Below are 22,500 nucleotides of genomic sequence, written 5' to 3' on the forward strand. Positions count from 1 at the left end.
GAGGTCAGATTGGACGAAGCCCTAAGCAACCTGATCTAGTGGAAGGTTTCCCTGGTCATTGCAGGGACTAGACGACTTTTAATGATCCCTTCCAACCAAAACCATTCTATCTATGATTCTCGCCCCACAGCTGTGCTCCATCCAGCTCCTACCACTTTTCCTTTCCTCAAACAGAAGTCAACCACCTCCACTGCTCTCATCCAGACTTGCCTCCACCCACCCTTCCAAAGCCTGGGTGATGTGCTCATCCCTCAGTCTTTGCCTGCTTTGCTCATCCCTTGCATGTGGCATTCGTGCCACACACAGATGCAGCCTGGCAGGGAATCATCCATATTTTATAAATTAATTTAGAAATGAATAGATTAAAATACTGCATATTTTCATATTAATTTATGTTAGCACTAAAAAGGCAATGCTGAGCTATTTAGTCTACCATGTCCATATCAAGGCCTCAGTTTTGATCTGAGGGAACCTGACAGCTTGGGCAAAGTTCTTTGTTCAGACACCACATAACATACCTTAGCAGTGCTCAGTGTGCAGCTGTTACAACACTAATTGAAATATGTTTTTAAATGTATCAGGTTTCCGAACATTTGCAGAATTATTTTCTTCCCCTCATGTGCAAAACCCAGTATTCCAGCCATTTAAAATGAGTGTTTAATCCCTACAATGTGTTAGTGGGTCATAAAATAAAACTGGACTAAGGTATTTTACACTGGGGATGGGGATAAATCTGCAATTGTAGGTGGATGAGGAGGACCTACAACTTTAGGAAACCATAGGATCCCTGGCTGGTTTGGGTTGGAAGGGACCTTAAAGCTCATCTCATTTCATCCCCTGCCATGGGCAGGGACACCTTCCTCTAGACCAGGTTGCTCCAAGCCTCGTCTGTCCTTGCCAGAGCCTCACAACCCTCACAGGGAAGACTTTCTTCCTAGTACCTAGTAATATCTCCCTAATATCTGAAATCCTAATATCTAAACCCACTCTTCTTTTTGAAGCCATCACCTTGTCCTAGAGCACTGTCACGCAGTGTCACAACATTCATAACATCACTGGAGTAGAGATAAGTCAAAAGGAAGCAGACTTGACATCCCACCCCACAGGTTGTATCCAATCCCATCCGAGATCCCCTGTGTCATCCATGGGGGATGGAGCTAGGAGAGATGGACCCAAGGAAGCTCAAAGAAGGGCTCATGAAACACTTGTGTTTCATCAGATGGATAAGTGATACAGATGCCACATTTTGCAATGAAATTAAATGATAAATCTCTATCAAATATCTAGAGGAAATGTTTGGGCCTTTTTTGCTTCATTGCAAAACACAGGTTCCCATGGGGGCCCACGCTCAATCTACGGAGGGGAAGTTAGAACTAATCTGTTTGCAAAGTCTCTAAAATTGCGTTTCTGTTAAAACAAGACAACAGCAACAAAAATCTCTGATAGTAAGTATCTCTCAATCTTCCTGGGCTAAAAGTCTTTGACTGAAAAGCTGTGCATTTCCCATTTGCAGTGGTATAAAAGTCACAAGACATCAGATCACAAGCTGTCACTGGTCCCAGACTAAATATCACCCATCCTTTGCCTAAGGCAAGTGGGTCTCTTTTCCATGGGAGGTGGCCAAACAGAAATCCCACTCTTCGGAGGAAAGAAGGAAACATTTTTGTGACAGTTTGGTTTTTTTTTTTTTGTTTGGTTTTTTTAAGGCAGTTCTTTTGAAGCTGCTCGGGGGTTTGGATGTTAGATGTAGTCCCAGTGGAGATGGATTAGTGGCCAAAGCATAGCAAAGCGGTCAAAGGTGCAAGATAAATGCAATTTATATATAATTGCCCAAGCTGCACCTGTTCCATTTTCAATAGGAGACCTTGTCTGCAGACACAAACATAGAATATATCCTTTTTTCCCCCTTTATTTGAGTGTAAAGTGGGGAATTCTAAACTTGTATCAGAGTAAAGCAAGAAAAAATAACCTTTAAATAGCATGTAAATTTTTTATGAATCAAGCTCTAAATAAAGAAAACTCCCAAGCTGGGAATTCAAAATACTAGCCAGAGAGAGCTGATTTGCTACCAGGCTCAAGAACAATATTTAGTTTACAGAATCAATCTGGAAATAAAACTAGTGCTTGCATCAGCATGAAAGCTACAAAAATAAAAAAGAGGTCTTAATAAAATATACAGTGGAAAAGGAAAGGATGAAAGCCCTAGCACAGCTATGAGGCCCTCGACGGCCCACACAAGTAATAAAATAGAATATGATGTAATATAGAACAACAATGAAAGGATTTTAAATTTCTAGGTAGGATTCTGAAAAACTGTTTCCAGCTTTTGTTGCAGAGCAAGCACACTGAGAGTTCCCCTGTGAAGCTACAACAAAGCTGGTGTGTGGCAGACACGGGCGTTGACGAGGGCAGAACAAACATTAAACCTTCACCTTACTCCTCCATCGCTGGACCAGGAGCCAGGATATTTCTGTATTTCTAGATGCTCCATTCTGTTTGCTCACCTGCTCACTCACCCACTCCTGGCTTGCCTCCTTATCAGCAGCACTAAGAATTTTTTGCTCACCAAAGCACCGATGCTTTGCCGTGAAGGCAACCACCTTCTTCAACTTTCATAAGGAAAGTGTCTTGAACCTTGCGCTAAGCAGCTTGGAAAAATCTGAGATTAGACACATCCCATATTGGCTCAACTAATTTCAGCCTGTCCAAATTAGGATGAGTCTATAAGATTCCACAGGAAAATCATGTGAGCACTGAATGCCTGTGCTACCTGCCATGCTCTGCGCCCTAATTACAGCACTGCATCCCCTGACTTGAAGGAAACAGGACCTTGTGAAGCTCAGACTCTAAGAGGGACACATAACTTCCCTCAAAATTCAATGGCATCCCAAAATTAAATTGTCAGAATTTGTTTCTGTAACAAACAGTGGCCTCTACACTAAATTTCAGATGAGCCAGAACCAATGCAATTCACTCATTGCAGTAACAGAATAAATTTTCCTTCTCCCCATGAAGCTGAAAGCTATTACAGAATACCACCAATACTGCACAAATTAAAAAGTAGGGATTGTGAAATTTGTGGCCCTTTTTCTACTGTGTTCCAGCTGTGGCAGGCATGGTGTACAGAGGTAATCACAGAGCTCTTTGTCCTGCGGCCGGCCGCATGGTTCCACCAAAAGTTCTTGGATTGACAAAAAGAACTGGGCAAATCCTTTTCTTCTTGCCCTGGCACCAAAACTGAGCTCCACTGCAACACCTAAACATTCCCGTTTTCTCCTTTACAGCACTTGATTAACAATAAACAATGATTCAGACAGCTTATGTAGTTTTACCTGTCAATGTTTTGCTTCAAATTATTTCTCTGTGGTAATTTTTAGGGGCCTCTGTCTGACTCTTTTAGCCCTTGTTCTATCCCTGGCTGCAATAGATACACAGACCTTGAGAAGGGGTGACAAATAAAAATCTGATTGTCCCAAAGTTCTAATAAAACACATATATTCTTTTTACACAGAAAAAAGAGATTGTTATAAACAACAGCCATTATTTTGTGCTTCTCCAGGAAAGACAGGAAGCATTCCAATTCCTCCTAAAACATGTTTTTAATGAAGCTACAACAGGTCATGATCAGCTGCTCAGAAAACAGCAACACCCTGAGAATAAAAATGCTTTTTTTTCTCTTTTTTAGGTTTCAAAAAGTTGGTTGAAAAATCTGGGCCTGCTCTTACAATGACCCCAAAGGCAGAAGAGGGTGTTGCTTTCAATTTGGCTCCTTCCACTGAACGTGTACTGCAGTTTCACACCTATGTTATTAATGCAATTACAAGCTCTGCCTGAAACTATCAAATTAATTTGAAATTCACTTAAGATGCACACGAGCCATTAGCCAGAGTGCCAGTGCAGTGTGCCTCCTGAAGGCTGTGCATGAGGCATTGGGGCTGGCCCAGCCAAGCCCTTCAGAGCTCCCACCCACTCAAAAACACTGGCGTGAGGCACTGAGGCTCCATAAAAGCAAACACATCCCTGATAATAATACTTCCCTCTTTATCCAGTGAGCTCCATCGCAGGATATCATGAATTAATATTTACAACACCCCAGAGAAGCGGGCTGGTATCATTTCCCCATGTTTCAAAGATGGGCGAAGGTGAGAGAAAGCTGAAGCAGTTTGCTGCAATTCACAAAGGAAGTCTGTGGTGAGGCAGGGGAGAGTGCAATGCTCTCAGTGCCTGTGCGCTGCCACAAGACCATCCTTCCTGTCCCTAAATGCCAGGCTCCAGCCTGATGATGTGCTGTAGTTCTACCGTATTAAATCTGACACCCTATACATGTTCTGGATCATAAGGCTGAGTCCCATAAAATTGATGGACGTGAAGTTGAGAAGCCAAAAGGGACAGAGGAAAGAAGCAGGAGAAGAGTCCTTGCGTTGCAGCTGTATGGCATTTTTCTAGGCAGTAGGTTCCCATGCTACTTCAAGACCATAACATATTTTTGCTATTACAAATGCAGTTTATTTTGCAAATCAAGGTGATTGCACACATTTCAGCTTGTCAAATTTTCAGCCTTTCAACCATATGTCTGTCGACCTTATGGACTACCAACTTTATGGGATTCAACCATATGTCCAGATCCTGATATATATGAAGGCCAGTTCTAACATAAGAGCTTTACAGTAGTAGTGTAGTAAACCATAATGTTTGCAGATGGCTGTAATAAAATCATTCAGGAGAGGAAAGGTGCAGGGACGTAAAGCCTTCAAAGCTTCTTCTACTGAATAAACAATTTGATCTGAATAATGTAGTGGGAAGCACATTCTGCCAATGAACTGGCTGATCTAGTCCAAAATGTTGCTTTTAATTTTCTTTCCTAATCCCACGTGTATTTTAACTTCCTTTTGTATTTTCCGTTGTGGGATTAGCTTAAAATTTGGAAGAAAAGTATAAGAAGGAAAAATAACAAAGTAAAGGATTTTGTTTTAAAAGCACCGTTCACTTCTGAATTGTAAATTTTTCATTTGTGAAAAGCCAAAGGGTTATGTGAGGCCTGGAAGATGTATTAATAGAGAGGTATAAGGTTTTTACCCTCACATGGTGAGATTGAAGGATGATGTGACTTGCTTCATTTCCTGAAGCAGGACTCAGCTTTCAAAGTTAAGGCAAGTTTCCTCCTGAGTAAACTTTTCCTAACTCTAGGAAGTTGGAGTTTGGTTTATGTCCTGCTGCACAATAATTCAGATGATAATTCACATTCCCTTTGTCCAACATAACTTGATATCTCTATTATTTGGGAAGCTCCGGTCCCATTTTCCCCTAACTGAAACATGCTGAGCCGATGTGTGGCCCTCAGAGAGCTCTGTCCTGGCTGACAGTGGGGAAGGGAGCACTGTTTGTAAGGGGAACCACGGCCAGCATAGGTGTGATAGAAGGTCTTTTTCAAACCAAAGTATTTTTTAAGCTGACAGTGTGTAGTGAGCTTTGGCAAGCTTCCTTGAACTAGACAAAAATCACTTCCCACTCAGGAAAGAAGGGAACCTTCCCTGGGCATTAACTGGGAAGTGAAAAAGTGAACTGCAACCTGCTTGTGCTGCTGGTGTGCAAAATCACTGCGAGAGGAAACCCCCTGAGCTGTTGACTTTCAGATAACTTGGCCAGAGCCGGCTCCTCATGCTGCTAACGTCAGTGGCCCTTTTCCTATTGGATTAAGTGGAGCAGGGTCAGATAGTGTCTAAGAAACAAGAAATAATACACCATGACTCTTTCTTCCCATGGCAGACTTTGTGTTAACCAGGTTGCAATTGTTTCGGAGTGTTAGGGCCTGTCTCATTTCAAGAGGGCTTGGCCTGGGAGATGATGATTGCCACAGCACCTACCAACATTTACCCCATCACACCCAACTGTCCTTCACCAAGCAATAACCATCAAGAAAAATTAAAAAAATAAGTCAGAACAGAGCAAAAGAATTTTTTGAAAGCCTCAGCACCCGCACAAATGTACTCATGAAAGACTGTGAAGAGCAAAGCATGACCCTCAATCCTGCCCTCGGCGTGCGCGGCTGCCCTACCTGTGTGCTCGTATTTGTGTCGCAGCAGGGAACTGCTCTTCTGGAATGTCTTGTCACATAAGTCACACGCGTACATGCCACTTTCTGTCTTCTTGATCTTCTTTCGGGACAGACAGGAGTCGGAGTCCGTCATGTCGTCGAGGCCGGACATGTAGTCTGGGGTTCCATCAAGCAATTCTCCCTGTGAGGGAACCACTCGTCAGCGAAAGCTGCTCCCACCACCAATCCTGCCCACCAACCACCCCAGGGAAGTTACAGTCATGCTTTGGTGGTCCCTCTTAGCTTAGGAATGTGAATAATGAGACTACAGCTGATGGAAAGTATGGAAATAACAAGGAGCCTTCTACTCCTATGCCTCAAACCAACTTGCTGTCTTTGAGCACTCTGCAGTAATGTGGCTTGCACAAACCAACAGTATTTACTGTATCAGCAGTAAATATTTCCGAGAAAGTGTGAAGGGGAGGCTCTTCATGGCCAGTAAAAGGTATTGTATTATTTTACAGAGGTAAATGTAAGCAACAGCTAAGGGATCATTCCTTTCAAAATTCCAAAAGTTGGGTGTATTCGGTATCTGTAGAAAGGTTTTAATTGAATTTTATATTTAGGTACAAATGTTATTATTATGCAATCCATTTAAATGTATGTCTCCCTACTAAAGGCCTCAAGCTATATTTTTATATTTAATTTTGTAATTTGAAATAGGGAATATTAATAACACTTTTTATCAATGTTCTATCTATGTTAAAACAGCCTTCAGCATTAAGCAATAATGAATGTGGATCAGTAAATTATTAAATTTCTTGATATTTATTTTGTCTCGATCCAAAGAGAGTGCAAACTTGCATGATAACATACATTTCCATTTGCTATCACACAGTTCAGTTTTCTTAGACTAGGTTTGCACTAATTAATATTAGAGAAGATTAAATAGGCTTAAATACATTTACAAAGAGGGCAGATGTACTGTAAATTGGAATAGTGGAACAGCTGTTATGGAGGTGCAGTGCTATTTATGCTCCTATTGTGCAAAGAGGGATTACAGTCTGTAATGTAAAACCATACCTGATTTTCACATTTGAAACTATAAAACATTTACTAGTCAGTAAAATTACTAATGGACGGTAATAGGACATGGGGGAACAGGCACAAATGTAAGAAAAAATTATTAATCTATAATCAGTTAATCTCATTTAACTAAACTCTGTACATTATATCTGAATACACCCAGCAAAAGGCTATAAAAGTACAAGACTTTTGTGGAGCTGTTCTTCACTGTAGGCATGCAAGGGACAAAATCCTTTGCTACACCTGTGTTGACTCTGGGACAAACTGAGGGAAGAATTACAAGTTGTACCTGGGCACAAAGAAGTGCTGACCCAGATTACGTGTCCAGGGAAAGACTTTGTCTGCAATTAAGGGCCTTGGCTGCTACCTCTCCAAATAATTTCATTTAATCTCTGGGGTTTTTTCAAAGCTGTTCCAGATGACTGGCAGGATTAGAGGACTAAGAATCTGGGAAGACCAGTAGGTGGCCCAAAGGAAGGGGCTGTGGGTCAATGTTTCTCATCCCCCAGGCATTTGTGAGAAGAGAGGACAACTTTCCCATGAATGGTGTGTGAACAATCCCCCAAAAATATAGAGAAGGAAGTGAAGACTTTCAATGGATTACAGTGTCTATGAGGCTGTATGGACATCTGCCTAGAGGGGTACAACAACTTTGTGTCCGAGTGTGGAGGTGACTCCAAAGGGGTCTCCCACTGCTCCTTTTCTCTGTGGTGAAATTTAGTAATCTCCTGAAGAGATAAATTTCCCTACAAAGTTTTCTTCTTTTTTTTCCTCTAGGATATTAATTTTTATGGACATTATTATTATTATTATTATTACTATACAAATATAATGAGAAACGGCTGAACTCTTAATAGAACAAGGGTCATTATGCCTGTTCAAAGTAATTGGTACCGCTTCTGAATCCAAGTAGAGGTACTCTTAAGTTAACTGCAGTTTATTTTCCTACTCCACCACATCTTTCCAAGTTCAGACTTAAACAAACTCTGCTAATTTTGTTGGAAATGTTGATTATAGCTTTGGGCTTTTTCTTCTCTAAGAGGACACATCACAAAATACTAAATTCTAGCCTTTCAAAGCAGAAAACAGTTGAAACCATTTACCTGAAATCCTTGTTTCCGCTGGTACTTTCTCCTTTGCTGCATATCGGCAAAAGTAGCTGCTCCAGTTGGGTAGGTATAGGCCATATGTGGTAGGAAGCTCATCTGATCTAGTCCTGGGTATGGTCGCAGCCCAGGAATACTGGTCTGGACTGGTGGCATAAAAGTGGCTGGGGGAAATGCGCTCTGTGGTGGAAGTGTTGTGTATAAAGGTTTGGCACTAAATGGGTTCATACCAAATACTGGGTTAGTGCTTTTATCCAGATTATTTGAATTAGAAAACTCCTTCTTGATAAAAGTCAAGTTCAGTGGCTCATCTGAGTTTTCAGATGATGAAGAAACACTGTTGTGTTCTAAATTTACACTATTAGATTTTGTTTTGTTCTTTGTGGCTATAATACTTTTGGGTTCCTTCATTTGTTTTGGTAAAGACAAGTCCAATGGCTCAGCCTGAAGCTCCTCAGAAGAGAAACTGTTTGGAGTGTAAGAACTACTGTGGGAGTTTTTAGAAGATGTGGAAGAAAGATTTAAAGGAGAAGGAGTATTGCTCCTAGAGTGGTCCAATTTATCAACTGGCTTAATATTGGTAAAATGAGGAGGTTTTGTTAGCCTGAGAGGAGTATCACAATTAGTAACACTGTTATGGAGTTCAGCTATAGATGGTGAAGTTATAGAGTCCACAGGCTTTATTGGAGATCTGGCTGACAAAGAGTCTTTAGTGGGAGTGTTGTTGGTGGCAGCCAGCGCCACCTTGGCACTGGCCCTTTCCAGTGATGGTGACCTGGAACTTGAATACTGGTAGACTTTTCTTTGTTCAAACCATTCCTTCACAAATTCCTGAGGAAGGCCAACAGCAATGGAAATTTTCAGTAGTTCATCAGAGTTGGGCTCCATATTCATAGCATAATATGCTTTAAGTACAGACATGTGGTCCTTGTATGGGTTGATGGGGCTAGTCATTCCTTTCTCAGAAAGTACTGATGACAGCAAGAGGGTTTGCTTATCAAACACTCCAGGTTTGTTGGGAACCATGTTCTCATGAGGCTGAAGGACTGCCTTGATTTCTTCGTTCATTTTACACAGGTAACGCTCATGCTGATGCAACGGAATGGGACCAGGAAAGCTTTCTTTACAGAACTGGCATGAAAATGGAGTGGATACGTTGTGGTTCTCTATCATCTTGTCTTCAGTTACCAGGTCTATTAGGGTTCGCAGTTTCTCTTTTTTAATGTTATTGAGCTGCCTCCTCGAGTCTGTGGTCAAGCTCTGGAGGCAAGCTTTGGCTTCATTGACTTTCTCTAATGTATAGTCAATAATACTTTTAGTGGCACCATTATGACTTACTACTGGAAGACCCACGGGGGGAATATTGGGGGAGGTAACTCCTTGTTCCTCGGCTTGAGAGCATGAATCCTTCATATGGTAAACCTTCAACTTGGAGATCTCTTCAGCCTTGCAGTCCATTTTCTGCCTGGAAACCGTGTTGTCCACAATCTGTAGGACCTTCTGCACCTCGCTTAAATTGCTGCCTACCGCAGGAAACCCGAGCAATGGTGCTTCCATCCCTACACCTAAGTGCTGCATTGGACTTTGAGCAGACGCGTGAACTCCTAAGGGGCTGGTTGCTCCAAGTCCACCATTCATAAAAGGACTAGTTGCACTAAACCCATGTGAGGCCATAAGAACCTTGTACTCATTGAAATCTAGTGGTTCTGTTTTAATTTTCAGTAGGCCTGTTTGCTCAGACATACTAAGTGGTTTGCCATTCTCCAGCTTGTTTCTCAGCTGTGTGATGGCTGAATTAGTAGGAGAGGAAGATACAGAATTAGGAGAAGAACCCGTCTTGATATTGTTTCTCATTCTGCCATTTACAGAGATTAAACCAATACACTTCTTGCTGCTGATGTGCGAACTGTAGGAGCCAGAATGGGAGAAACGTTTCTTGCAGTTTGGACACTCATATGGTTTTTCACCTAAAATGATAATTGAAACCAAATGTTAATTATCATTCTTGCTGCTATAATTGCAAGAGATTGCATTTGGTACCTAACTGATCACCTGTGTATCCAGTGATTAATAGTGAAGAAAATATCAATTCTCTGAATTTGGCCACACACCACCACTGCTTTACCCTCCTCTTTCTACAAGTTTTGAGGTCAGTTTGGATCCAGGGTCTCCAGGTGGCAACAGCCATCAAAGTGTGAGACTGGCTCCAGACTGACCAGGGCAAGTCACAGGTAAGCACCCTTTTGGGGAAGAGAGTCAAATCAAATCAAGACTGTTCAAATTAGATTTGTTTGGGTTTTTTTGTTTGGTTTTTTTTTTTTATTTCCTCCCCCAGAATGGAATTTTCACCAGATATGAGCACCAGTATGAGAAACTGAGTCCTGATGTTAGAACCTCCACGTCAGTTTGTGCCTGGGCTAAGCCTGGTGACATTTTGTGTGCTGAATTCTGCATCAAGTAGGAGAGCCAAAATGCCCAAGTCATTCAATCTGAGAAGCTTGGCAGTTTCTTGTTATCTGAGAATATGAGTTGTATTTCACTCGGGGGGGCTTTTTATTTTGGAAAATATAATAGACTTTTCAGGTTCCCACTGCGCAGCCATGAATGAACATTTCTGAACTCAAACTGCCAAACAGTCTATATTATTTGCAGGAAGATTTACTATTTCCAAATCTTTTACCAAGACCGTGGTATTAACAGCATGATAAATGAGGATGACTCAGATATCACTTATGAAATACCTTGGTAGCTCCAAGAAGCCAGAAGCAGAACTGTGTAAATTTTAAGCAGTCTTTAAAACTCAGCTAATTAAACAAAATGCAAATGAGCACACCAGCACCTCCGCTACTCACCACTGTGAATTCGCAGGTGTTCCTTCAGATGGTGTTTATATTTGAAGGCCTTGCCACACTCAGTGCATTTGAACTTACGATTGCCTGCTCCTTGGGTCAGCATTTGGTGCTGGGAGGAAAAGAAGAAAACAAAAGAGATACCAACATAAATTTTATGCAAGAGAAACCATGAATTTCAAGCTTAAAAAACAAAAATTAAATTAATGTGACTCTGAATTCGTCAAGCGGACCAAAAGGTCTGCACGTACATTTATTTGTCTCATCAGTGTTGCAATAAAAATCAAAATGTTGGCAGTAAACCGAAACAAATGAGAAAGTACTTTCACATGAGCATTCGATATTTGCTTTAGAATTATTTCCTAAGTCTCTCATCAGAAATGTGTTGCTTTAAGGTATCTTACGATGAGAGAAACAGTTTTATAAGAAGATTTGTGGCTCTTAATATTCCTAGCAGATTCTGAACATGTGGGACTCAGCTTGTTTAAAAATTCTGTTTACTGCATGTGGAGGAAAGAGAGAAACACTGTCGTTAGTGGCATTTCATGTAAGATTTAATTCATTATCAAGCAGGAGAGACTGCATCTTCAGCATAAGCTGCTGCTGGAAATGTTTTTTAAAATCACAGAGCAGCAGGAAAGACTTGAGCTACCTTTCGTGCCATGTTTTTCCCTGGTGCTCTTCTGAGGGGCGAGGGAAAGTTGAAAGTTAAAAGGGGTGTAAAGATATAATCAAAGGAATCTGACCTTTTTGTAACAAGCAAGGAAAGCCCCATGACTTTGAATTTGGAGAGGAAAAATAAAAATTAATTAAAAAATAATTATTATCTTGATAATCATGTAGCCACTCTGGATGCTCAAGGTAGGAGGTCAGCCTTTTGCAGGCAACCGCGACACAAAAGCCTCTTGCAGGAGCAGGGAGGGGGAAAAAGCGGGGGGAAAAAAAAGGAAGGAAAAAAAAAAAAAAAAGGCAGCGCCGAAACGGTATGACAACTGCGAGGGTGTGCTGCCTCTTCCCACATTCCTGGCGAGACAGATGGTGTTACATGGGACACAGGGAGGTTTGTTCAAACAGCAGCAACCTTCAAAGATCAAGCAGAGCCCAGCCCGCCGCGCGCCATTGAGGGACCCGCGCTCATATGTTGCTGAGTTGCATAAACAAACAGCAACAGCTGTTTTGTCTCCCCCCATCGCCCTCCGAGGACTACTATAAACTTTAGTTGTGCCACTGTTAATATGATACAATCATTTTAATTTACTAATTGTAAATGCCATGAGCAAATGAGGGGACTTTTCAACACCAAAGCTACCATTCATAATGCGCCAGTACCAGCGCGCTCTCGCATGTGAAATTTCAGGCAGTTACGTTGGATAAATATCCAGGCGGGTTTTGTTCCCTCCCCTGGTGTTTTTAATGATACGAGGCAAAAGGAGGAACCTTACAGTGGATCAGGTTAGGAAAAATATACATGGGAAAATGTGTTTGTCTACTGGAAAAGCCATGGGAAGGAAAGAAAGGAGCAAGTGCTCTGGAGTCATTTATATTGATTTAAGATCAAGCAAAAGATACGGTTCTCTTAAAAATGCTAATTGCAAAAATCGCGTGATTAGGAAGATGTGTGTTTGCCTAACTGAATTTACCTTCTGCTGAGAAAAACCTACCAAGAGAAATCCAGCAGATTGTGATTTTCAGGTTTTTAAGAAAAATAAATACAGCATAAAGACTTTATACTTTGACACAATGCACACATCTATTTATTCAACTTTTAACCACACCATTTGAGTTTCCATTACAGCCCTCCTTAAGATGGGTTTTTAGAAGCAATTCTCCAGCTAGGTGCAGTTTTTCTGCTGGTGTGTAAAGAATTTTGTGGCGCAGGTCTATCACCAGCCCATCTAGGAGCACTAGGGAAGCTCAGTCACCTGTTTGGGACACCAGCATTTCCTTAAATGTGGCACTGATATAATATTACATGTACCCCATCGAGGAAAAAAACGACTTTGATTTATTGCAGATACGCTGCCGGGCTATACAAATGAGAGCAATGCCCAATTCTAGTGGCACAATCACAAATGATAGCCTATATGTACTGTCGGAAGAGTTCTTCTCAGAATGTGTAATTATGTCTAACAAACGATTATACAAAATACGCATAATTTCATGTGATTGAAAAGGTTACTCAAAAAGTAATGAAAAAAAAATTAGCGGATCTTTTAGTATGTCTTGGAGCTCCTATTTGCAACACTGCAAAGTAAAACTAGGTGAAAAATGGAATTAAAATTGCTGAGATGTTTAATAATGTATAATTAAAATGCTACAGTTTCATTCACTTTTTGAGGAACATAAAAACGAAACTAAAGTCAAGTTAAAGTGCAAATAAAATTTCTAAATTAGAAATTAACACACTCATTCGATCGTGAACATAAGACTATTAAATCATATTAGAAGAGACCATCAAAAAATCATTTAGACCTCAATTAAAGCTATTACCATTAAAAGATCTGCATCTTCAAAATGCCATGAAAAATTAATAATGATTGCCAATCAAAGCAATATCGTTTCTCTAAGGGGTTATTACAGAAAGAAATCACTTAAAGCCAGCCCCCCACCTGATCTGTCCCTGGCTTGTGTGTCACCATATGCCGCTCGAGCTGGGTGCGGTAGGCAAACGTGTAGTTACAGAGAGGGCACGAGAAGTTCTCCTCGTTCTTCTCGTGGCGGTACTTGATGTGCTCCTTGAGGGACGTCAGGCGCTTGTAGCCCCGGTCGCAGTAGGGGCAGGTCAGCAGTTGGGCGAAGGCATCTGGAGTTCCAGGTGGCAGGTCTGCACCCCGGGATGGGAGGGGGGGGAAAGAGAGGCAGGCCAAAAGGTCAGCAAATCAATGGCAGCTCATGGGCTGATTGCCCGGGATGGTATGAGAGGAATCGCCGCAATCTGCTGCCCGGGAGGGAGGGACGGCGCTTCCAACCGGCGGCGGGAGGCACTGGCACCCGCGCACGCCCACGGCAGACTCGCAGGGCCCGCTCTGGACCCCGCCGGGAAATTAATTATGGGCATCACTCCTCCCGCAGACCTGGCTGGCTTGAAAACTAAGAAATACTTTTCCTGATCAATTGGCAATTTGCATTCCAGCCCCAGCTCATTATGTTACTTATGCCATTGACCGAATCCTTCCTACTGACTCTTCTCCAATTATTTATCAAGGCATTGGAGAGCAAGAGGCTGGCTGCTTTGTCTTTTGTTGCATTAAAACTCTATTAAAACTTCCCAAACTCCCAAGTAGAGCAGCAGCCTTTCTCCTCTCTAAATCCAGCTCTTCAGTTCACCCACCAAATAATACAAATGTGCTGACTAAAAAATCACAATACACTGAAATTACAGCCCCAATCTTTGCTCATGAAATTCCATGCCGCTGCAGCTGTTCTTCAATTTTTAAGGTAAACACCCAGGCATGTAGTGCATTTATAATTGCAACAGCTGCACGAGGTCAGGATACTGGCTAAAAATGAATTACAGCCTCACCATTTTCTTCTTGCCCATTGGCCTCTGGAGTGCCAAGGCGAGACAGTTCCTCAGGGGCTTCAGGGTAAATAATGGCTGTGTCGCTGCGCTGCAGGTACTCTGCTATGCTGACTGCATGCCCATCTCCTTCCTCCAGTTTCCTTTTGGCAAAATATTCCTCAAAGTCCGACGTGCAATTTGCGTTCTTCACTAAAATAAGAGAGGGGGAAAAGAAAGGGTGGTTGAGTGCATCGTCCCAGAGAGCCTGGGTCGGTCAGCAGTTAGAGGTTGAGCAGATGTACTGGAGCTACAAGGCTGGGGCTGCAGCTGGATCCTTGCTCTCACCAGCCTTGCTCCAGCTCCCAATAAAATTAACGTGGGCTTTCCACCAGTGTGGATGGAAGCAAGGGCAGGCAGTTAAATTAACAAGAACACGGGGCTCTACAGGGCAGCAGGAGAAGTTTATGAGGCTTGGGTAATGCAGGTAATCTTTCATTGCTGGAACCTGAACAACCTTCACGGGGCTCCTGGGGGTCCCACAGCTTTTGGCATGAGCACAGCTCGACCTACAGGACTGAGCTCAGCTGCCCCTGGATCCTGCAGACCCTGAGACAGTCCCCATGTGGGAGATGGCAATTGCAGGTAGTAAAAGACCAAACTTTTCTGAGACAGGTCTTGCCTCAGGCTGCTCTTTGTCAGGCACAAGAAGAAAGTTGCTCACATCTTCCCGCTTTTTTTTTTTTTTCCTCCCTGAAAAATTAATTTATAATGAGAGAATGGGTTGTTTTAAAAACATATTGCTTCATGATTTCTGCAGTAGAACCACATGGTTTAGACCATAACGGGGTCACCAAGCCCAAAACCACTTTGACAGTCCATACAAGAGTTTTCCTTCTTTCCTTTAAATGTAACCACATTTTTTTATTATCCATGCAATGTCCATGAAACATAATACATGCTCAGCCACAAAGCATCCTGTTACTAAAAATGTGCTTTTCTCCTCCAAGTATGAACACTGCTTACAGGAAAGACCTTAAAACTCTGGGATGTTATAGACAATTAATAATATAATTATACTAGAAAAGAAAAAGAAAAGGAGATTACGATTTTCTTTTTCCAAATTGTCTTACTTTGTTTATTAACAAGTCTTGAAAGACACATTTGGTGGCAGGGAACTAAAGATACTTGTTTTCAACTGACCAATAATGAAAAGAACAACTTATGATTGATTAAATTTTTAATGTATTTCTGCTGAGGTGAAATAAGAAAATGAGGAAACACCATGAACTATTCTGAAGTTCATGTAAAAGTAAAATACTAAACAGCACAATTCTGCTGTTAGTGATGCCAGGGATCAACATGGAGTAAACAGATGGAAATCAAGGGGGTTATGGTTTTAACCACTGGAAATGAGAGACTAACCAGCTCCTTGGTGTTTAGAAATGGGTGAAGGCTTTGCCTCAGTTTCCTATGAAAATGCAAGGCAGTGACGCTGGCAGTGAAAATGAGACATGACCTCTGACTGGGGCACAACTGGGAGCCTGCAGTGCCTGATTTGAAGCTCTGATCTCGGCGTCATCGATAAAAGTAGATATCCGTCTCTGTAAACCTCATCCCTTTAGCCGATAAAATCAAATCCTCTGGCTGAGACGAATATGCCCTATTTTTCATACCAGCTGAGCAGCTTCTCAGCCGTTCTGCAGTATTTTAGTGACAGTGACCAAATGGCACAGGGCACGGGACCCTGGTTTTGGAAGGAAACTTCTGTTGCTATCACAGTGGTTTTGTAGGGAATGGCTGCACCACCACAGAGTTCCTCCTGGTCCTACTGCAGCTCCAGTTACCATTTGTTAATAGCATGAGAAACAATTCTCCCCTTTCAACACCAAAATAAAGCAGCTTCTAGAGAAGGGGAGTGTGAGTGTGGAGAAGAAGACAGAGTACTTTACCTCCATGTTGTTCTGGGAGAGAAATATAACAAAATGATAACAAAATGGTGGTTACTGAGCGCACCTTATGCACAAGAGCATCACAGCAGGTGTAGGACTTCTTGTTTTTATCAGAAAAAAAAAGCTGAGGTTTTACTTTTTATGCTGTAAATCTAACTTGTCATTCCCCTGTTATGCCTAGATCTTCCAGGTGTTACAAGATCGTCTACCCTCTGGCTTAGCACTACTCAAGCTCCACTCCTTCTTTTGTCTTAGCAATATATCCAAGGAAAACATGTTTAATTTTGCCAAATCTAGGCCATGAGCCAGTAAGTGAAGCAAGGAGAGGGAGTTTTTCTACAGAGAGGAGAAATGGGATGGCTCCATGGGATGGTCCCATGTGTCCCTTTTCTCCCCCAGGTAAACTAGGAGTTGCAGCTGCATTTATAGGATTAGGATTCAAGCCACCAAGCAAGGCCTGAGTTAATATTAGGAGCTTCCATCCCCAACTCAAACCCAAATGAGGTTCTTCCTTCGTGCCCCCAAGTCTATCTGGAGGCTGATCCAACAGGCTGTGGAGGACTGCTGTGATATTACCAGCCTTGGCTTCCTAATTCTCAGGATTATTTAGCTTCTATGTCTGTACATGCAATCCAGGAGCTAAAGCAAATGTTTACGTCTACATTATAAACCCCTAAAAACAAGGGGATTTAGTGGAAAAGCTGATAGACCCTTCACTGAAACAATACAACCAGTGCTGCAGTGCTGCAGATTAACACAAACAGTCAAGGGTGCCCGTGTGGGGCTGGTTTCTCACCAGCAGCATTACTGACAATTCAAACAAGGCTGGAAGCTCACCCAGAGGCACTAAAAAGACCCATCTGACAACCATTAGGTTTGTCTCTCAGCTTCTGGGTGGAAGACTTGCTTCCCCCCTCCATGGCCTGATTTATTTTCCATGCACAAAGCCATGTTCCCAGACTCCTTGTGGGCACTGTACACACACTGCACAACCCCTCCTGCGGGGCAAGAATTTCAGCAAGATCTATGGTGGGTGACCTCACCAAATAAGTCTTTTTTGAATTAATTATTGGAGCCTGGAAAGCAGAAATATTTTCAGCTCCAAAAGCTGATGTGGCTGTGTCACATAAAAATAAAACACATTAAGGAAAGCTATCTTTGGAGGCATTTAGGACCTTTCAAGATAAAGTGGGAGAGAGGTCCAAGGAGCTTGGGAGACCAGTTATTTTGTGTGGGAACTCGTCCTGCGAGATGGTGATAGCTGCCCTTAATCGCAAACAAAGCTAATAAAACCACAGCCTTCATTAGCCAGGAAGTGAGAGGCCCCCATTGGTACACACAGATTACAGCCTGAAAACGGCCTGTCCTCCAACCTGCCAAGTTTTGGTTCTGTTTTCCTCCCCCTGAAAGTTTTTCTTTCCCTTCTTTAAATTATGTTAAGAGATCTTTACTTGAATTTTGTCAGATGTTACTAACCAAAACCAGGAAAATTTTTCTGTTTGCTTACAGGGATTTTGTTAACCTATTCTCTGAAAGCATCCCAGTTGCAATAATCATAAAGGTAGAATAAAATAAACCAGAAGAATTTCTTCATTCACCTTTTAAAAGCCTCTTCTGATATATGTCAGTTTTTCAAGTCCCTATTGCAGAAATCCTTAGAAATATTTACAAATTCATTTAGCAGGACGAAAATCCTAAATTTTCATCCTAATGGTCACTTCTGATTTTTTCACTATGAAGCCTCCATGGCTCATTATAAAAATGCAGCTGATTAATGTACAGATAACAAGATTTCTTTTTAAGTACCACTAGGAAGTGGCCACTCTGACAAGAGCAGAATAATTTAATAATGGAGACCTTTTCTTTTAGTTTTCTTTCTCTTCTAATTATATTTTGCAGAGAATTTGATGCTAAAAGCGCACCACAGATATTGCATGCACGTACAGAAACTTTCTGGTTGGATGTATGTTTTCATTGGGTTGAGTTTCAGCCTCACCTTGGCTGCAGGGAAAAACTGAGGCCAAACACCCAAGCCAGGCCCAAAGCCTGTAGTGAGGCTCAAGAAGAAAACTTTGAACACTTCCCAGACTATTCAGGAAGTATCTCCTACAGCTCAGGGACTGATTTCTTCCCTTTACTTTTCAGATAATGCTTGAGGCACCTCACTGGGCATGAAGGGGAGCTTTTACTCCTAATAAAGGAAACTATGGGTACTCATAGTCACCTGGCATCTCCCTCTCAAGGTGAAAAGATTGGCATAAGCATTTCATTTATAAGAGTATTTATTATGTCTAAGTAATCTGACATTGCTCTTAAGAGACTACTGAGATTGCAGCAACTAAAGAAACATGTTCTACTCAACCTGACAAGGCATCAGCCTCCACGGAAAGAGGCTCTGAACACCTCAAAAAGTGACAAAAAGACTTGAATTAAACACTGCCAGAGCAACTTGTGATGGTTATTTGAGCAACCCTCCCATCGTAGCCAGAATAAAGAGGAGCCTAGGACTTGCACAGGACATTTGGGGAAGGAATTGATAGGAGCAATGCATGGAGAAGCTCCTGCATTTTAAATGCAGACCACCTAAATGCAAAGCACTCCTTGAGCCATGAGTTTGCAATGCATCAAGCTGGGTAGGGGTAACCCTTATTTCTTCCATGCAAAACTGGTTCCAGTAGAGGCAGGACACCCCATGGACCCCTCTCAGGGCTGGCACAGGGCTGTGCCAGGGCTCCATGGCACCTCCAGAGAGATTTTGTGAGGCCAACAATGAGCTGGAAGGCAAGGACATCAGATACTGGAAGGGAAGGGACTGAGAGGACATGAAGTCTTCCCCCTCAAGCTGGCCACATTGCAAGCATGAGAGAGTCAAGGCCTGTTATGGCAAGGAAAATATGTGCAAAGGAAGTCACACGGACTGATAGGGGACCTCAAAGGCTCTGGTAATGGTAATTCAGATAACCATCAAACCTTGTTTCTGAATCAGATGTCTTTTAAAATCCTGTTTCTCCGAGTGCTAAGCACAATTTGTCACTTTATTGCCATCTCTTGGAAATAAAATAAGCTTTTGAGATACATATGTAGCTGGTTCTGCACAGAAACATCATTAAGTACATATGTAATGATGAACTGTGCCTCGGTGCCACCCTCCTTTCATGCATAATAAATCGAATGGATGAAGAAAGCAGTGATACAGTTTATTTTCCTATTATTTTCCCCCTCAAGAATGATAAAGTAAATTTCTTGTGTTTCTTAATAAGAGCACTGGGTTTTTATGTGGGTGTTACCAACATTAGGAAAGTGTGAGTAATAAAATCCTTGTGAGGCTTTGGTACCACCTTTTACAGTAATATTTGTGGAGAGTATTACCTATGAACTAGATTTCATAATGGAATGGATAGAAATGTCCTTACATGAGAAAACTCTTCCTTTTAGCTGTGTAAATCTATCTGCAACATCTCAAATTGTGACAAAATGCAGAAGAAACACTGGGTGATGTATGGCATTCAGCTGTGCTAAGGATAGAATGGGGCCTTTGGAAAGAACATGGTAAATCCCTGAATTCATTTGGATTTGAAAATAGCAACAGGAACCTTTTACTGGTTGTCTCTGCTACAGAAAAAGAGAGATGGCTCAGAGGTGATGCCTGCTAAATATCTCTGTCACACTTCTTGTGCCACCAAATGTATTGATTTCTAAGAAGAGGGGAAAGAAAATTATGCTAAAAGGGGGGAAAAACCCCCAACAAACGATTAGCCAGAAACATTATAATCTCATAAATATGCATTCAAAGTGTGTGTGTGTCTATGGATCTATGTAAGGGGTTTATGTGTGTCTTGCTGAAAAGATGTTTTCAGTCTCTGAAGCAGCTCACTCTGTGCACCACCCAAATCTGGGGCTGCCAAGGAGGGTGCACCCCATCCTCATCATCAAGCTCTTTGTACAGTCTCTCTCATTAAAAGGCCACTGTATGTTGGCCCAGCTACTTTAAGCTATCCAAGCTTCACCCTGCCTGGGAAAACATCTCCTCACACTGCTGAGGACTATCATCTCCCAGGGATGCAGCTACAAGGAGTTGGGGCTAAAATGCTGTGGGACACAGGAGGGGTAGCAAGGACTCTTCACTGCATGAATTGGTCACTGCAGTCTCGTGATCAAGTTGGGGGGAATTAAAAACCAGGAGAACCATGTCAGTATTTTCCAATTTTTTAACTGAAAACAAGAAATAGATTGTTTTGTCACTCTCTTCATGCACAGCTAGCTCCACGTGATCCCAAAGAAAAGTGATGCTCACTCCATGCAAGACCTTACCTGTACCATTGTTTCCGGTGGTCTGAATTGTGGCTTCAGGCCCCATAGTGTCATAATCTTCCTTCATTTCTTCTGTGAAACAAAGCATGCACACTTTTAGCACAGGCAAGGTGGTGAATGGCTCACAAAGCTGCGGTGCCGGGGAAGATCCCGCTCAGGGAAGAGAGAAAGGGGCTCTTGTGGACCTCTACACAATGGCTTTGTTCTGGGAAGTGAATGAGTTCAGCAGTGCTGCAGGGACGAGAACTTATTTACTTTAAACACGACAGCGAGTGGTGAAAAACAGAACTATTTGTTCAGAGTAAACGAAGGGCTTTTCCCAATATCAAATCTAATAAGCAGTCAGAAACTGCTTTTTGGGTGAGAAAAAGGGATATTTTTTTTGGTCCTTTTTTTCCCTCTACTTATTTAAAATAAATAATCGGTTAACAGATACTGTGAGATCTATACCTGGAAGAAAATGCAAATGCAGAAGGAAAATGTAAGAACTTCTTGTATCTCCCTCTCTATCTATCTATCAGCACACAGATCTGAGCCGTCACCATCATTTTAACCTCGTTTGAGGCACAGCAAGTATTAATATTGAGTGGTGCAGAAATGTGACAAATCTTCAACTGTAGGAAGTTCTCCTCTGCCACTACTACTTGTTTGCATCTCCTGTGCACTGACAAAGTCTGCCTTTATGGCCTTAAATTGGGTTAATTCACATGCAAATGAGCATGACACATGTAAAATGATGTATTTTTATGGCTCGGTTTACTTTCCATGAACCTGGGGGTTCAGAGTGGATAAAAATAGTTTTTAGAAGAGGCTCCATCACTGGGGAGAACAATTTTCCTGGATGTTTCAGCCTGCCTTGCAACACTGCCTGGCACTGCCTGTCAAACTTGGTTTCTTGCTGCTAATTAGTTAGTTCATGTGCAACAGGTATTCACACATGCAGCCTGGATAGGATTTAACCTTCCAAAGGGTTTTCATAGGCAAAAAAAAAAAAATAAAAATTATACAGAGCATTTCTTTCTCACCTTTTCAACTTCTAAATGCCAGCCTTTCTCTATCTGAAGACATGCACAAACACACAACCTCTCCCTTTCCTTTTCTTTTTAAGTGAGAGAATTTAGTATTTGAGATTTAAGTGAAAAAAAAATTTCCTTTAATCATTCACTGAGATGCACTTGCAAGAAATAAAATGGCACAAGGCACCTAGAAATGGTTCAACAATGACCAAATAAATTTTAAAAAAGGAGAGAATTTCCCAGAAACAAACACCAGTCGATGATGATTCAGGAAGATGGATGCTGCTTGGCCAATCAAGTGATAGACTGGCAAGAAGATCAAAGCATGCTATTAAAATGTTATTGATACATGAAGCATTAAAATTCTTATTACTCTTCTTTTTTTTTTCTTTTTTTTTTCTTTTTTTTTCTTTTTTTTTTTGTGAGAAAGATTTTGATGAGGACAGAGACTGGCCCAGTATTAATCCATTTCCATGACAATGATTTGACTGAAGATAGGGGAATAATATAAACAGAGCACATTCTCAGTTCATTCCTAAAATTGTAATCTTGTCGTATTCTTCAGATGTCACACTCTACAAGTAATTAGTTGGTAGAATAACAGGTTCTAATTGTATCATTCTAATCAAAACTAAAGCACAGAATGA

The 22,500-nt window shown here is 41.7% G+C and overlaps 1 protein-coding gene across 5 annotated transcripts in view; it reads right to left on the reverse strand.

The window, feature by feature from the left end:
* The window catches only part of ZEB2 (zinc finger E-box binding homeobox 2), a 115,249-nt gene that overhangs the window by 4,935 nt on the left and 87,814 nt on the right, over window positions 1-22,500 (reverse strand). For 4 of the 5 annotated variants that reach the window (XM_053983027.1, XM_053983029.1, XM_053983026.1 and 1 more), the window contains 6 exons: window positions 20,838-20,909; window positions 14,599-14,787; window positions 13,685-13,899; window positions 11,079-11,187; window positions 8,224-10,193; window positions 6,056-6,236 (listed from right to left, as the gene is read on the reverse strand). In XM_053983027.1, the coding sequence (XP_053839002.1) occupies window positions 6,056-6,236; window positions 8,224-10,193; window positions 11,079-11,187; window positions 13,685-13,899; window positions 14,599-14,787; window positions 20,838-20,909 (2,736 nt within the window). The remainder of the gene's footprint in view (window positions 1-6,055; window positions 6,237-8,223; window positions 10,194-11,078; window positions 11,188-13,684; window positions 13,900-14,598; window positions 14,788-20,837; window positions 20,910-22,500) is intronic. The other variant, XM_053983030.1, reaches the window with a different exon arrangement.

The sequence above is a fragment of the Vidua macroura genome, chromosome 7, assembly GCF_024509145.1.
Source record: "Vidua macroura isolate BioBank_ID:100142 chromosome 7, ASM2450914v1, whole genome shotgun sequence".
Classification (NCBI taxonomy): domain Eukaryota; kingdom Metazoa; phylum Chordata; class Aves; order Passeriformes; family Viduidae; genus Vidua; species Vidua macroura.